This window comes from Blennius ocellaris (genome assembly GCF_963422515.1).
Source record: "Blennius ocellaris genome assembly, chromosome: 9".
NCBI lineage: Eukaryota > Metazoa > Chordata > Actinopteri > Blenniiformes > Blenniidae > Blennius > Blennius ocellaris.
The window spans coordinates 2078561-2092730 of NC_137658.1; the positions used below are offsets into that span (position 1 = coordinate 2078561).

Consider the following 14170-nt stretch of genomic DNA (forward strand, 5'->3'; position numbering starts at 1 on the left):
ATTTCGTCTTCTGCTCATGCGCGGCGTTCAGGTCGGCCGTCGTCTCCGTTTTCACCTGAATAGTCAGAAGCAGAAAGAATCGGGTTGTTTGAAAACTCGTGGGGCTCATTCGCACAAAGTAACCGAGTAAAAATACTCGGTTACTTTATAAACCAGTCCAGCCAGGTTGCAGACGTCGGCACGTCGAGGTGCGAGACTCACCTTGTCGAGGACGCTGGCGACGAGGGCGCACACCTCCACGTCCCCGTGCCCCTTCAGAAGCTCCGCCCTCTCCGCGTTCCCATTGGCCGACAGCACCTCCTTCAGGATCCTCTGCTGCCACTCCAGACGCTCCACCTGCTTCACCAGGCAGACGTCCGGACCGGCCGGCGCTCGCTGGCCTGTTAAGACAACATGTGTGATTGATGCTGCCCCCTGCAGGCGGGAACTGGTACTGCAGAGAATTTCTTTTCTTTTCTTTCTTTTTTTTTTTTTTTTTTTAAATTGAATTATATTTATTTCAGCAGAAAAATAAACTGAAACAGAAAAAAACAAACACTTGTTTGTTCAACCAATCAGCCGAAAAGATTTAGGTTGAAGCTAAAGCTCATACATACCTGCCCCATCACAATAAAAACAAAAAAACAAAATAAGGCTCTCTAGATTTACTAATATGACTGTTTTTAAAATACACATTCAAAATATACTATACACAACTTTTATATATGCATAGTTTATGTATGCACATCAAGCACGTATACATATCTACACATATACATGAATGTACAAAATAATAATAATAATAATAATAATAATAATAATAATAATAATGAACCAGAACTTTTTATAAATAATAATATAAATACCCTATTTAGATTTCATCAATTACAGTTTAAATACAAAATAGAGTGTGGTAGATATTTAAGATAGTATTTCTCTATTACAAAATGCACCTTTTTATCATGTTTATTACGTATTAATGTATTTTATACAATTAAAAACAATGACTCTTAACTTTTACTAATTTCACCACTAAAACACGTCTGCAGTGTGAACCGTGCTGCGTTCAGGGACGCGTGGGACATCTGAACGCTTGTAAAACTCCTGGGAGGAAACGAGCCGCAGGAGGAGGAGGAGACGGAGAAGGAGAAAAGCAGTTTCTTTGTAAATCTTCAAGGAATAAAGCGCAAAAAAGGGATAAAAGCAACTTAATTTTGCCCGATTTATAGAATATATAAATAAGTAAAGTAATCACTGTGTGTATATATATACATTTATATAAAGAAAACTGTGAAACGAGTCAACTAAAAGTCAATTCAGCCTCCATGAGGAGGAGAAGAACTGCAGTCGTCTCCTGGATTCTCTTTGTTCAGATCAAACTTAATTAAACGGCTGCTGTGATTCACCTGAAATGACGGGTTTCCTTGAAAAGCGCTGGTTAACGCCGGGAAGCGGGACGGCGAGTCCTGAGTCACGCCTCCGCTCTGACAACAACAACCCCCACTGGAGGCTTTTCTGTGGTCGGGGTTTCTTTTGCAGTATTCTGATTGTTGTTTTTTCACTCTAATTCATGAGTTCGGATAGTTACGGAGCCGCAAAAATACAAACATCTCAAGGAATAGATTTTAAATCTGTCAGGAGAAAATGTAAAAAGCGACAAAACGTGTAATGTTTTTCATGTAAAACATTTTAAAATGATCTAAAAAAAAAAAAATCATCCGTGACGTCTGTGTGTTTGACATTGGCGTGCTCAGCAGTGAGCAGTGCTGCCACCTGGAGGACGGGAGGGGCGTTACTTAAAATCCCTTTGAAGACGGTTAACAGGAGGTGAGAGAGAGAGAGAGAGAGAGAAAGAAAAGAAGCATCCGCCAGTTCATTTCTCTGATTTCTGCCTCCACTGCAGCAGCGTCTCTTCAAAGTAAAACTTCAGAGGAAACAGGAAGTGAGGGGGTGAAGAGTCGGAGTGGTGAACGGTGTGTGAGGCGCTCACCTCCGTCGTCTCGCCGGCTCTCGCCCTTCCTCTTCTCTGCTTTCTTGCTTTTCCTCTGAAAGGAAGAACAACATTCACGTGTTTTTAAGAAGAAGAAGAACAACAACAACAACAAGCGACCTTTAGCAACCTTTAGCATAGCTGCGTCGACCTTTGACCTCTAAAATAATCAGGGTTAGTGTGAAATTTCTCCAAAGAACTTTTTTTTGGTTTTGTTTTTAAATATTGGATCTACTCAGTTTTGTTTTCTCTCCGTGTGTTTTGAGTGAATTAGATCATTTTCGTTTGAGTTCAGCTGATTTCTCCCCCCCACATTTTGTACTTTATTGTTGAAAATGAGTGAATTAGGTTTAGATATTATGTTTTTGTTTGATTTGCAGAATCATTCACTGATTTACAAACGAGACTGACTTTATTTTTCCCCACAGTGGCGACACGAGGCGGTTTGAGAAGCATGAAAACAGCTTTTTTTTTTTTTTACACGGGTCCCAGAGTAGGGAAATTGTAAAACCCCGGCTCGTGGCGTCCAACCCCCCCGGGGTGTGGACGGTAAAGACGATCATCTGTGGAAAAAAGATGAGGTAATCTCCCCCCTCCCACCCTCCCCCCTCCTCCCACCATGATGTCATCAAATAACCACAACAATCAGGGACTACAAGCTCCGGTGGAGCTGCAGAAGCTACTGACGCTAGCAGCAGGAGGCGCAGGGCCATAGACCTATAGAACTAGAAGCTACTGACGCTAGCAGCGGGAGGAGCAGGGCCATAGACCCATAGAACTAGAAGCTACTGACGCTAGCAGCAGGAGGCGCTGGGCCATAGACCCATAGAACTAGAAGCTACTGACGCTAGCAGCAGGAGGCACTGGGCCATAGACCTATAGAACTAGAAGCTACTGACGCTAGCAGCAGGAGGCGCTGGGCCATAGACCTATAGAACTAGAGGCTACTGACGCTAGCAGCAGGGCCATAGACCCATAGAACTAGAAGCTACAGACGCTAGCAGCAGGAGGAACAGGGCCATAGACCTATAGAACTAGAATTATATACAGGTCCAAGAGCCTGAATCTACTTCTAAAGTTCTATATGCTCTGTCTTCTTCTGTGTTTTTGGTGTGTTTGGTGAGTCACAGTGCCCCTAAAGGCCTGGCAGGTGTACTACAGGCCCTGAAGCCTCGTGTTGAGTCGAGTTCATAGTGACGTGTGGACGGAAGTTTTCTGGAGGCTGGAGAGAAAAGAAGATAGTTTTTCTCGTCGTGTGGATGAACCCTGAAAACCGCCTCATGTGGACGACAGAACAGAAACATCTGGTTCAGGTGAACCAGGTTCCTGAGCCGGAGCAGCAGGAGGAGCAGCCTGAAGGCCAGAGACATTAATCCTGATCAAAGTATTCAGATAAAGTCTTTACACTTTCATCTAATCTGGAATCCAGACACTCTACTCTACTCACACGGTGTTGAAGTGTGTATCCAAGCATACACACTGAAATGCTTACTGCATTGCCTCACACCATCGCATTGCTCAAACAATCACACCCTGAAACGCTGGTCTACACACACACACTCACACACACACTCACACACACACAGTATAAACATTTTAAACTCCGCTCTGCAAACTGGACTCCTGCTTTATTTAAACTCGGAGCTGAAACAATAAATATCTCCACCTAAAACACACAGACGTGGATGGTGAGCTCAGGAGGAGGGGGGTGGGGGTGGTGGGGGGGGTGGAGGAGGAGGGTGGTGGAGGAGAAACACATGTTCCCTCAGGCTTCGTCTGGCCTCTTAAAAAGGCCATAAATCAGAGGTGAGGCTCCAGCGGCTCCTCACCTTCAGCAGGGAGAACAAACCAGCTGCTGCTCGTCCGTCACCGCCGTTCTCAAAGTCCCATTGGCTCGTTCAAACCTCAGTGGGCGGGGCTTAATAACACCTTTACCCACACTCCTGATGAGAACAATGTGATTTTATGTGGAAAAAACCAGCTGGAGCTTCTGGTCGATCACTAAATCAAGTTAAAAACATGCAGAAGACACACACACAATAAGGGGCGGGGCTTTTGAAGCTTGTCAGGAATTTCAGAAATGAGCAGAAGTTTAAACAGCTCAACTCGGTTCTGCTTCAAGAACTTGAACTGCAGAAATACTGAAAAACAAGGAGGGATTTCTGGAATTTACAAAAGCGAGACGGGTGTTTATGGCGTCTCCTCCTGAACTCCACATGAAAGATCTTTTAAAAAGTTTGTGCTTGAAAAACAAAACGTCTCGGCACCGCGACCAGAGAGACACGCGGATGAAAGGGAAATTCCAAACATCAAAGCAGGTTTCTGACACTTTCCACTGTCAGACGTCGGCTCTAGACGTTGCGGATCTATAGAACTTCCGCATCAGAAGTCCTGGGTTTTTGTAGTTTTGCTAGTTTTACCTGCTAACAGAACGTTGAATCTTTGTTCAGAAGCTCATAGCCGACGATTAAAAAAACTAAATTAAAACCTTGTTTTTTCTAAACTTTCCTCCTCCTCAAGGACAATTAGAGCTGAAATCAACCGAAGACATTCAAGCTTTGTTCAAAGTCGACTTCCTCTGAATCGCCTCGTCAGCAGATTCGTCAACAAACAGTCGTCCTGCCGGGAAAACGTCCCTTCGTTTATCTGAGCAGCAGGATTCAACACAGCAAAGATAAAGATAAAGAAAAGTGTGAGGCTGGTTGGTTTGGTTTTTCATTCCATGTTTACTGATATTTCATTAACTTGTGACGGTAAAAAGTCGCCACCTGTAGTCAAATTCCTGGACACTATATATATATATATATATATATATATATATATATATATATATATATATTTAAAAAGATTACAAATTATGCTCCATATGTTGAATAATAACATTCAGGATGGTATTCAAACATTATTTGTTTTCAAAGAAAGGCAATTTCTATTTTAAAAGTTAAAGTTTGAAACCTGTAGAGAAAGAACAAAATGATAAATAAATAATTAAATATATACATGTGACAGTTGTGGGAGTGATGTGATGGAATGACGTTTTCAAAAAGAGTTTAAGATGTAAAATAGGTAAGCGGTAAAAGGTTATGCTGTGAATTGTTGCTTTGATATTTACTTGCATTTGATTTTACTTTGTAATCCTTTGATGGTCCAGGATCGCCAAAATAAGCCGGACAGTTTTTTTTGTTTTTTATAGACCGATGTTCTTGTTTGCTGATTTGCACAATTGCAACTAAAATAAACTCTATCTAAACTATTGTGAATGAATTAATAGAAACGCTGAAGAAAAACGGATTCGCATGAAGGTTCCTGTATTTAAATAAACATACAACACATTTTTTAAAAAGGTGTGTTTTTGGGGACAAATTTCTCTTTTCAGTTGATGAACAGGAACGTTTTGAAACCAATGAATTCTGTTATTTCTGGATAAAATGAGTTGATAAACAGGAAGTGATTCTCACTCAGTCTATATGGAGAGAATCCACAACGTCCATGTGATTCTCATTAAAACCCTTCCAGCTCCTGCTCACATTTACTTTATGTGACTTTTACATCCCAGGCGTGTTTCTGGACGTTTTAAACAACCGCAAAAAAAAAACAAAAAAAAAAACGACTGAAGTGACTTTCCAGCACCGCGACGACTCGTCTGGCTCTTCGTACGGCGACGGCGGGACGCAGGCCGGATTCTCAGCTGTATGAGAAAAACGCCTCGCCGCCACAAGAAACCCCCCCGGCGGGTTTGGAGTCACACGTGGAGACGAAATGTCTCACGGCTTCGCGGCGTCGAGCTGAAGCCGGTGACGCGGCGCCGTCCGGGAGGCGACGATTCATCCCAGCAACTGAAGCCGGCGGACGAGTTACAGACAGGAAGTCGTGTTTTTTTATCAACGACAAACCGCCGGCGGCGTCTGAAGACTTACGAGACGAGCTGGAGTCTATTAAAGAGCTCGTTGTAAGAAGGGGGGGTTCGGTTTGAAGTATTTTATAAGGTGACAAAGTAAAGAAAACTGTCGAGAGCAGATTTTAATAGAATAAAAGTCTGATATCAGCCTGGAGGAGGAGGTTACCTGTATAATCTGTGGTCCAGACTATAGATATACAACACTAGATGCCACCTGTGACCTGCCGACAGCGCCGCCATCTTGGGGAGGTCTCCGCTCGTGCTAAACGTATAGCGAGCGACGAATGTTTTCATTCGTCGCTCGCTTGCTCGTCCACGTAGCAACACAAGGAAACCAAAAAAAAAAAAAAAGTACAATTATTGGGAGTAAAAGTCTTCCAGTTAGAGCTTTAAAATGAGGTATTACTTGTGTCGCTACGTAGACGAGCAAGCTAGCTACAAATGTTTCTGTGGATTTTCTCGCCTGGGATCTTTATGTTCAGCGCCAGTGGGAGACCTATCCAAGATGGCGGCGCTGCAGGAACGTCACGTCAACAGGCGCTGAAAGGACGTGCGACTTCTAGTGTTATACGTCTATGGTCCGGACTGTGGCCTTGGGCCCCGCGGGGGGCCTCCGCCTCCGCTCTGCCTCCAGTATTGATCACAAACACCCCATTCAGACCGGCTCGGCCATGTTTCCTTGTTGCCACGGTGACGGAGATAAAAACAAAGTCTGGAATCAACAACGTTGGTCAGCTGACCGCAGCGAGGATCTTCAGCCGCGTCACGAGAGACGTAGCCTCTACTCACTCGTTTATTGAAATTAAATAAAAAGTCAACATGGGAGCTTCGCCTCCTCTTTGTCACGTCGACGTTTCTTCTTCTTCTCCTTCAGAATGAAAACTTTCTTTGACTTTGATCTGATTTAAACTCGCCGAGGAGCAGAACAGGAAGTTCATTTCATTAATTCAGTCCAGACAGCTGCTATTTTCACAACATCTTCCAGTCACGATTCAAGCAGGTGGAAAACTGTAACCTCTCAACCTCCAGAGGAAGAGGAGGAGGAGGAGGAGGAGGAGGAGAGTTTGTTTTTTAGTCTGTTGAGTTTTTTCTTTTTTACAGAATCTGTTTCACGTCCAGAAAGCAGCAGGACACCAGAGGAACTGAATAAATAAATACAAATTTAACAACTTCATAGTCGTTTATAGTAATTAAAGGGAAACATTCTGTCTATATTCAGGACTCTTTGATCTTCGCCTTCAACAACTCGACCATGTTTCCAGAAGCTTCCTGTCCACGAGCTGACTAGCCTAGCTGGTTTGTGGCTACTCATTAACAACACGCTAACAAGCCTCACTAGTTTGTGGCTACCCATTAGCCACTAGCTAACTAGCTGAGCTGGTTTGTGGCTATCCATTAGCCGCGAGCTAACTAGCCAAGCTAGTTCATGGATAACCACTAGCCGCGAGCTAACTAGCCTAGCTGGTTTGTGGCTACCCTTTAGCCATGAGCCAACTATACTAGCCACTACAGGCTAATGCTGCATGACTTCCTGTTTCGGTCCGGACCAATCAATGAGCCGTGTTTTTTCTTCACTTCCTCTCTATTTGTTTTGGGGCGACAGCGCCCCCAAAGGGGCAGCAGGTGGAACTGCGTGACGGCGGTTTTGACCTCAAAACACAAACTGAACAAAGCGAAAGCGTCGTTTCATCGCGTATTCAAAGCTTTTGCTCCCATTTCTTGTCTGTTTGCAGTGATTTTCTTGACTTGCAGTCATTTGTGTTTCTTCGTCTTCGGCGCCTCCCTGAGTTTCTGATTTTACGTTTTCAAGTCACTTCTTCCAGTAGTTTTGTTTCACAATCACAGGCCGTCGCCGAGGTGCATCATTTATCTCTGTTGCAACGCTGTGATTTGCTGGATCACGGCGCTAAGAGGCCGACCTCAGACGTGTTATTTACTCGGAGTGATACTCGCAGCGACACAAACAGGAGTCCTGCTGCTGAGCCGAGGCCAAATGCTGTTAAATCCATCAGTGTGAGTTTCTGCAGATCAGCAGCTCAGACTGAGCCGCGGCCACAGAGCCGCTGCTATTCTCAGCTAATCAAAGATTTACTGGGATTTCATGTTACGCAACAGCAGGTCTGCATGGCGAGGGGCGGCCGCTTCCGCACGTGGCCGGCAGGGGGCGCTGTGGCTGAACGCAGAATAGCTGACCGTAGAGCGACTGACCGTAGAGCGACTGACCGTAGAACGGCTGCTCGTTACATCAAAACAAACTAAATCTCCAGAATCGTCAACGCGGACGTTGAGGACCAGCCTGCGACACCTTGTGGTAGAAAGTGGGATTACAAGCAAAGAAGAACCCCGAGTTGAGCTAATGTCCCTTTAAATCCATGATTTGTTCTGGAACATTTTACTTAAAAAAAAAAAAACAATTGTAAACAAATTTTTTTTGTAAACAATTTTTTTTTTTTTTTTTAGGGGAAACGGCAGCGGCCATGAATGTTGTAAACAAACAAAAAAAAAGCTAAGTCCTTTTTATACAACACGCACACAAATCTAAACACAACACTGACGACACAAAAAACAACACTCACGACACAAAACAACACTCACGACACAAAACAAAACAAAACACTCAGGACCCAAAACAAACAATTCACGACACAAACAAAACACTCACGAAACAAAACAAAAAAAACGACACAAAAAAACAACACTCACGACACAAAAGAAAACACCACACAAAACACAACACTCACAAAACACGACACAAAACACAACTCAAAACACGACTCAAAACACGACTCAAAACAAAACAAGACAACACTCATGATCCAAAACAAAACAAAACACTCAGGACACAAAACAAAACACCAGCGGCCTTCAGGCCTCATGTTTTCGGCCACATGGAGCCTCGGCGGCTCCGTCATTTTCTATCAATAACCAGAGGAGGAGAACAGCTGTCCAGCTTCCCTTTACCCTCAGTGGGGCAAATAATACCCTCATTGGGGCAGATACTACCCTCATTGGGGCAGATACCACCCTCATTGGGGCAGATACCACCCTCACAGGGCAGATAATACCCTCACAGGGCAGATACCACCCTCACAGGGCAGATACTACCCTCACAGGGCAGATACTACAACCTCTACAAACTCCTCAGCCTCGTTTTTCACAAACGCTCCAATTTTTCAGACGTAAAACTGCAACTTTGACACAAAAAACGACACAATTTTTAGAAAAAACAATGTAGTTCTGCGTCAAGCGACGGTCTTCAGACGTCATGAAGGAAGTTTAACGGGATTTAAAATCTGGGAAAGATCTGAGCAGAAAAACCTGGAGTCTGTAAAACAAAAGAGTCTTTAGTCTGTTAAACTCTCTGTCTGGTTCCGCCCCGAACGCTTTAATCTGAAGGAGCAGAGCAGCGCAAACAATCAGGCTGGAATTATTATTAATCTCATGAGATTGACTGGAAAAAAACACAAAAACAAACCGTTTCTTGTAGTTATTTTCTAGGAACAATATAATTATTGTTGCAGTTGAAAAAGTAAACATCATTGAATCTTACTGATGCGTTTTGGAGGGTTTTGAATGTTTTCATGGCTGCAGGACATTTAAAAACATTGAACACATAAGTGGCTTTTTTTTTTTTTACTTCCTGTTTCGCCACAATAAACTGATTACGACCTGAATCGTTTCCTCCAGTAAGCCCAGCAGAGAAATCCGATTTCAGCTACAGTTTTTTTTCACATTAAAAGCACTTTAAGTGTCTTTTAAGTCACATTCATCCATTTTAAAATACGTTGAAACGTGTCATCGCCGTCAGGCGTAATCTTTTGAAAATGCACAAAATGATGTAAAAGCTATACTTCCACTTTATTTACAGCAGTGAGAACAAAATAAACAAGACATCTTTACTGCAGATGAATATTAATCCTCACATAAAGGCACTTTTATGTATTTAGATGTTAATAATTAGTAATCAGTTGATACCGGAGGGTAAAAACATGTATATTCTGGGCTATATTGTTTTAATAATAAGAAAAAGTGAAAAACAAGTACTACTACACATTAAAAGTTACTTTGAAGTCACTATAACATGGAATCAAGCCACAATTTAACAACGACACTTAATAAAAAATCAATTTCATGCAAAAAAAAAAAAAGGAGCTTGTGACTTTTAGTTTCCCACATTACAGTTACTTTAAAGTAACTATTTGTACTTTATAAACCCCTTTTTCCTTGCATTGACCAGGACTAGTGGGTTGAGGCGGCGTTCCTCAGGGCTCGTACCTGGGGACCCCCGACCCTTCTGGAGCAGGTTCAGTGCCTTGCTCAAAGACACCGCAACGTGTGGCCAGAAGCTGGGAATCGAACCGCTCTGACAAAAGTATTATAAAGTATATAAATGAAGTGGATATTGTGAGAATTAAACAGGTTCTGTTGTGTGCAGGATTACAGCTCCAGCTTTAAAACGCCTTTTATGACCATTAATCAACATTACAGTGAATTTAAAGGCGGTAAACATTATTATGAAAGTTTGTTTTTACTCACTTTTATCAAGTTTAGGAGGTTTTGATCTCCACGCAGGTTTCAAACATCCAATCCAACAGTTGAGTGCCATTAAAAGATATAAAGTTAAAATAAACACTTTAAAGTTTGTTTTTTGGGGGGGTTTTTTTACACGTTAAAGCAAGTTTAAAGTCAGTTTGAAGGAACACGTGTAGAAAATGAGTTCTTCTGAAGGTGACTTGTGTTTTAAATGACAGAAAAAAAAGAAAAAGTTTGAGTTAAGTTGAGTTCAGGAGGATTTAAATCGGATCTTTGAGGAAAACTGTTAAAAAAAAAAAAAAAAAAAAGCATCGTGGGAAAGTGAGGCTGAAACACGACGTGAGATTAGAAACAGATGCTTTTTTTTTTTTTTTTTTTTTCTTTCTTTCTGCTTCAAACAGCCGGAATGTGACGGCGGTGTCCGGACACGCTGCCCCCGGAGCCCCGGAGCCCCGGAGCCCCGGCCTCCCCCCCCCCCCCCCCCCCCCGGGAGCCCCCGACGCCCCGCCGGAGCTCCACGGCGGCCCGGCTCCGGCGCTCCCAGCCGGCCCGCGGTTACTCACCTTGCTGTGGACGCAGCCCATCGCTCCTCCTGCCGCTCGGAGCTCCGCTCCTCTGCCTTCGTCCTCTCCTCCTCCTCCTCCTCCTCCTCTTCCTCTTCTCCCTCCCCTCCTCTTCCTCTTCCCTTCTTTCTTCTGTTGACAACTTTTCAAACTGTGCTTGAACGAGGTTCGTGACGCGACGCTGTGGGCGGGGCTTCTCGCTGATGCGTTCATGGACACACTGTAAACTTTCACTTGCTGAGATTTATTTGTTTTTCTAACGGAATAAAAAAATAAAAATTTAATAAAGCGCGCGCGCGCACACACACACACACACACACACACACACACACACACACACACACACACACACACACACACACACACACACACACGAGAATGTCAGTTGAACAATGAACATGTATGGTAACATTTTAAGAATTAAATAAAATGTAAGTTTAATAGAAAGCAATGCAGAAAAAATCACACAGGAAAAAAATGAATTTTAACTTTAGTACCAATTCTGAGCACTAGTAAGTTTAATACTAAAATATACTGAACGAGAGCACCGTGGCAGGACGACTAAAACAAAACCCTCTTCCCTCCTGCATTCCAACTTGCAACTATTAAACTAGAGTAAACGTTTTGTTTTTGCTATGTAAATCGTCCTTGAGTGTAAAAAAGCCCTACATTGAGGTATTATTATTATTATTATTATTATTGTATGAATTATTCACATGTAATTCTATCACCCTAACAGAAGTAGGATTCCTCATCAGACTTATCAGACTTCAGCCTGTGTGTGTGTGTGTGTGTGCGTGCGTGTGTGTGTGTCTGTCTATAAATACTCCTGGCTTCATTGAGGAGCAGATTACAGCTCAGCGTGAGAAAATCCTAACAACCACGACCCACAATGCACCTGTGCTGCTGAACGTCCAGGTGATCTGAGACTCTACAGAGCGGCCGTGACGCCGTCTACGGTTGCTAGTTCGATTCCCCTCATGTATGCAAGTCACATGACACTGAATGTGACTCACTGCTTCTTTCTATCAAATATCTATCTATCTTCTTACAAATGCACACCTCGTCACAAAGTGTTTTTTTTCTCCCCCTTTGAGTCACACAACCATCAAAGAAGTCGTTTTATTCTTTGTGAATAGAAGAACTTGTCTCGCTCCTCGTGGCGGGACTTCAAAGCGTCATTTAAATAACCGTCCTCGCGGACAAAAGAGGCGCTACTGCGCACGTCAGGGTTTGAGCAGCTGGTGCGTTCAGGCGCTTTGGGAAATCTCACCTCTCAGCCGCGTCACTGGGGAGTTTAGTTAAAAGCCGAGTTGCGCGGTGAAAATGTTTAAAATGTGTTTTTTACTGGTTCAGTAACGTTTGAAGTTAAACACTAACCCTGTGTGTTATGTCTGTGTTCAGATCCCTTCCATTGTTTTTGCATTAATTGTATGTTTCTATGTTTTAAATTATCATTGAATATTTCCATGTGATTTAACTTTTTAAATTTCGTTTCTCTCCTCTTGTGTTTTTGGATCCTTAAAGCTTTTCTTCTACCACTCGTTCTTCCTTGAAGTTACTCAGCTTCTGCTGTTTTATTTTTGTTTTGCACATTGTTGTCAAGTTGTATCTCGTTGTGGTTTGTTAGTTTCTCTTCTCATGACCAGATTTCACTTTCACTCATGAAAACTTTTATTTTCTTTCGTTTGGAAAAAAGTAGATTTGGAAGTTTGTAGTGTTTTGCACTTCCAGGCCACCGTAGTGAATACTAAATACTAATCACTAAACTGATTTTAAAATGTTTTATTTTTTTTCTGAAAACGTCATACATGAAGGTTTGATACTGGAAATGTGGTTTTCTGATATTTATACTGAGATAAACCATAATATAATGTTGGGATTAGTGATTTATGATTGGTAATTTGCTGAACACAATACACCCCCCCACACACACACACACACTGGTTGGCGTGTGGAATGTGTGTTAGCGTGTATTTTTAGCGTGTTCTCGGACGACAGTTGTTGTTTCCAGAGAAACTTTCCATGTCTGCAGCTGCCTCACTGCGAGGCCCCGCCCACTTCCTTCGAGGCCCCGCCCACTCCCCCCCTCACACCTTGAACGTGACCTCTGGAGGGAAAAAACGCTTGAGACGTGACCCGCAGTCATGTGACCTCCACCGCTTGACCTTGAGTGACTCGTGAGCTGAAAGATGATTGGTCGGTGCAGAGATGCTCCTGAACCAATCAGAGCGCAGCTGCTAATCCAATCAGATGACAGGATGGAGGCCAGGTGTGTTCAGGTGATTCACATCAGGGATTTAAGAAGGAAACAGAACAAACAATCTCCTTTTGACCGAAAACGATGTTTTCTTATTTTTCAGGGAAAACTAAGAATTGATCAGGATTTTTTTTTCAAATCTTAAAATATTTTCTTCCATATTAGTGTTTAAAAAAATAAAGCTTTTGTTCAAGATTTGACATTAAATCAGAAAAGTTGGTTCTCAAATGATTCAATTAGTTACTCAAGTTTTGATAATAAATTGAGAAAATGCTAAATTCAAAATTCCACTTAAATTCAAAAAACATGTGAAAAAAAAAAAGTTTTACTGAAATTTAAAAAAAAATAAGTTTCTTCCAAATATTTTTAATAGAAGCAAGAACATTTCTGTTTCTTCTTAAATTCTCACATAAATCAGTTTGATTAATACAAATTTCAGAGTTTCAGGTTTCGCTGCCTCGCCGCTGCTGTCACAACCAACTCGTCCACCAGAGGGCGTCGTGAGTAGGGACCGTCACAAATCCGATAGAAAATTAGCTTTTTCACGGCAACGCTGAAGGTTTTTCCTTCTTTTCTTCTTCAGGTTGGTGAATTTGAGCTTCTGGCCTCGGCGAGTGGAAACGTTGAGCTGCAGCTTCTGGCGCCGGAGGAGAAACGGCGTCAGCTGCTTCGCCGTCACGACGTCTGCAAAGGAAAACTGAACATTCATCACTTCTATCACTTTTTTTTTTTGCCGTTTCAGCAATAATCACACGTTTGTTGAGAGAAAGGCTGAGTCAGCATGCGACCATGTGACGCGTCGACCTCCAGCGGTTTATTTCCTCGGAGTGACAGAAGAAGAGGCTGGAATCCGGTTCGTCTCACGAGGACCGACGGACGATCGCATGACGACGACACCCGGAGTCGTTCTTCTCCTCTCAGGCGTCACAGTAACGACAGAAAACAAA

The 14170-nt window shown here is 42.8% G+C and overlaps 1 protein-coding gene across 1 annotated transcript in view; it reads right to left on the bottom strand.

Moving 5' to 3' along the window:
- The window catches only part of ccdc69 (coiled-coil domain containing 69), a 15126-nt gene extending 4047 nt beyond the window's left edge, over positions 1 to 11079 (bottom strand). The window contains exons 1-4 of the mRNA XM_080502140.1: positions 10964 to 11079; positions 1970 to 2024; positions 202 to 380; positions 1 to 55 (exon numbers count right to left, since the gene is read on the bottom strand). The exon at positions 1 to 55 is cut by the window's left edge and continues 33 nt beyond it. Coding sequence (XP_080358266.1) covers positions 1 to 55; positions 202 to 380; positions 1970 to 2024; positions 10964 to 10984 — 310 coding nt within the window. The 5' untranslated portion in view covers positions 10985 to 11079. The remainder of the gene's footprint in view (positions 56 to 201; positions 381 to 1969; positions 2025 to 10963) is intronic.
- Positions 11080 to 14170: the final 3091 nt, after the last annotated feature.